The sequence below is a fragment of the Nestor notabilis genome, unplaced genomic scaffold (assembly GCF_000696875.1).
Source record: "Nestor notabilis isolate BGI_N333 unplaced genomic scaffold, ASM69687v1 scaffold297, whole genome shotgun sequence".
Taxonomy (NCBI): domain Eukaryota; kingdom Metazoa; phylum Chordata; class Aves; order Psittaciformes; family Psittacidae; genus Nestor; species Nestor notabilis.
Genome location: NW_009937549.1, coordinates 123383 through 126473, shown reverse-complemented (window position 1 = coordinate 126473; position 3091 = coordinate 123383). Strand labels below are relative to the sequence as shown.

Genomic DNA, 3091 nt, shown 5'->3' with positions numbered 1-3091 from the left:
AGGAATGCCTCAAACCAAATGATAATATATGCCATGGGTTTAGTTTGCCAATATTGTCATGTATTTTGGATGTATACACTTAAAACGGCATCAGATTCTGTAGAGCAGCCAGCCAAAAGGAAATCTCAAGAACTCAAGCAAATGAATGCAGCCTCATACCAAATGAATGAAAAATAAGCATGCACAACCACAAGAAGCTGTAATCATGGATGTGGTTGAAGGGGCTTAAAAATCTCCTGGTTCCTAATGCATATGAATTCATTACAAATACTGTGTCAAGGAAGCTGTGGCTGCCCCATCCCTGGCAGTGTTCAAGGCCAGGTTGGACACAGGGGCTTGGAGCAACCTGCTCTAGTGGGAGGTGTCCCTGCCCGTGGCAGGGGGTTGGAATTGATGAGCTTTAAGGTCCTTTCCAACCCAAACCAGCCTGGGGTTCTATGACAGTTTTTAAGTTCCAGTATTTACATTATTTAGTGTTGCATCCATTACCTCTGGATACACAATGGAAAATACCACTACAGAGAATTTCGGGCTCTATGCATGTTTTAAAAGCTTTGGTTACACAGTAGACTTGATGGTGCACAAATATTCACAGCATCGTTCTGAAAGCTTTAAAAAAGAAGGGTTACTTACCCTACAGTAACCGTGCTTCTTCGAAATGTGTTGCCCACACAGATTCCCATCTACGTGCACATAGGCCCCATGTGCAGGAGATTGGATTCTTTCTGAATAGCAGTGTCCACTGGGGCTGTGCCTGCACCCAGTGTGTCCTTGCGACCACTGTACCTGAGGGCATAAGGGGTATGGCGGGGTCAAGGTGTATGGCGGCTTCAACCACCACTCAATTCCTTCACCCATAAGAATCCCCTATGACAGGACTCGGAGTCAGCACAGGAGGAGGAGGGACTACAGAATCTGTGTGGACAAAGCATCTTGAAGAACCACAGTTACTGTACAGCAAGTAACCAGTTCTCCTTCTTCAAATGATTGTCCATACATATTCCTTTTAGGGTGGGATTCACCTTACCTGACTTTAGCCATCTAAAATCTAGTCATTTCAGTATTCCCTGCAGCCAGTGGAGAGACAGACTCCTCTGGAGGAAGAGTCACCCCATCAGACTTAGAGGCCTAGGTCAGGAAGGAGGGGGACTATTTGTCTCCTTCCACAGGTAACTGTTTAGCACCATTAACCACAGAAAGAGCTGGACAATCCGAGCTTTTAGATAGGCAAAGTTATGTGAGCTGAATCCCACCATTGCTGCAACTGCAGTAACGGGATGTGGTGAGTGACTACAGAGTAGCCCCACCAGAGCTGGCATCCCATCAGGAAGCCCACAGACGTGACAGTGACAGACTGAAAGCCCTGTGCCCTACTTCGGGTGCTGGTATTTCACCCAAACAAAGAGCAGATCCCACGTCAGTCCTGCTGAATGGACTCTACTGAAACCTGGAGGATCTACTCAGGTGCCTGGTAATAAACCTTAACACAGCTTGAAACCCATCTGGACAGTCCCTGGGCGGCTCCTGAATTGTCTTTATAAATGCCACAAGCAGATTGGGAGAGGTTTCCTGAATACAGGGTCCAACCCCTTATCATGTCTGGAATATGAAGCTGTGTGTCACCAAGGGCAGGGAAATGGTGCTTCTGGAGTGCACATCTAGAATGGAGTATATGAGGACAACACATCTTGAAGAAGAATTACGCTTTGCTTACAAAGAAAATATAAATGCATCATGCTACTGGATTCTTGTTATACTTCTAGAAAATATGGGAAAACAATAGAGAAATGGCTCTTGGTAAGCCCAAAGCTTTACCTACCTTGCTGGCTTCCACCATGGTGGGCAAGAGGCACATGTTAAGTTCAGGACGTGGAGGACGAATATTGCTTTTTCCCCCTATTAATTTCAAATTTTCACGACATGGAAAATAAGGTCCAAGAGACACTGTAGTATAAGTTAGGATAAAACAGGGATATATTAAAAAGGTCAATATTTGGCATCAGCAAGGAACACGATAGAGTAATAATAGCGTAAGAGAACTTCAAAATACAATCACTGAAATACCTACTTGGGATATTACTGTGGTGGTATGTACAATGATTGTGCTGTAGAAATGGAACCAGAGTATGTAGGAAATCATGAGGACTTAAAAGTACAAGCTCCTTGAGGACATCTACAAACAAAAAGTTGTTTTTGCTATTACATATTGTTATTTCTTCAACAGCAAACAGTTTAACTTCAGGCTCATGCATTTGCAAACTCGCTTTTGTACCACTTTTGCTGCACTTAGTGTGCACTGTGGAGGTAGGCTCTACTGTGAGTAACCGTGGCGTGAACACCCCTGACTCAGTCACGATTCCCTTCACCTCTGCCACTGGGAGAAAACCTGCTCAGTGGTAAAGCAACCACCAGTAAGAGGGGTGCCAGCTTGTAGGAAGTAGAAGCTCAGTAAAATTACCCTCTTTCCATCTGGTTTGATGCCTGGAAAAAGTCAACCGGCAGCAGTCAGGAGGGCAATGAGAAAGGAACTCAAAATAAGGGGAAAATGCACACAAATCACATACAAAAAGTAATGTGGACAGTTTTAGGCCTTTGTCAGCCTGCATAAAAATGCAGAATATATCCATTAAATAGTATCAAAGAAGTCCAAATTAAAAGGACATTAGACCTTTGTGAACTATGCCTTGTAATGCAAGAGAGACACTTACATCTAAGGTCTATATCTACAACTTAGGAAGGCAAATCCATTCTATTCTACAAGCTATTTAAGCTTTACTTTTGTTCTTATACTTCCCAGTAACATCATAAAGCACATAAAAGCTGTTATTCAGACCAACTCAGTCACCATGCACCCTTCTGAGTGGAACGTTAGTATTTTAATGTAAGATTTGGCATTTGACTCTAAACTCACCGACATCTGAATTCAGGAGTTATTATTCCTTAACATGCCCCTTATGAGGGAGAAAACTGGTCTCTCAGAACGAAGGCTGACTTTCTGAGGGTTGGAACTAGATGACCTTAAGGTCTTTCCCAACCCAAGCATTCTATGATTTGGGCCACGATTTTTGTGCACAACTGCATGCCCAAGGAC

At 43.6% G+C, this 3091-nt stretch overlaps 1 protein-coding gene across 1 annotated transcript in view; it reads right to left on the bottom strand.

Annotated features, from left to right (window-relative positions):
- The window catches only part of USP34 (ubiquitin specific peptidase 34), a gene marked incomplete at its 5' end in the record, with an annotated part of 113733 nt that overhangs the window by 5452 nt on the left and 105190 nt on the right, over positions 1–3091 (bottom strand). Inside the window, 2 exons of the mRNA XM_010018858.1 lie at positions 1820–1944; positions 2069–2173. Coding sequence (XP_010017160.1) covers positions 1820–1944; positions 2069–2173 — 230 coding nt within the window. The remainder of the gene's footprint in view (positions 1–1819; positions 1945–2068; positions 2174–3091) is intronic.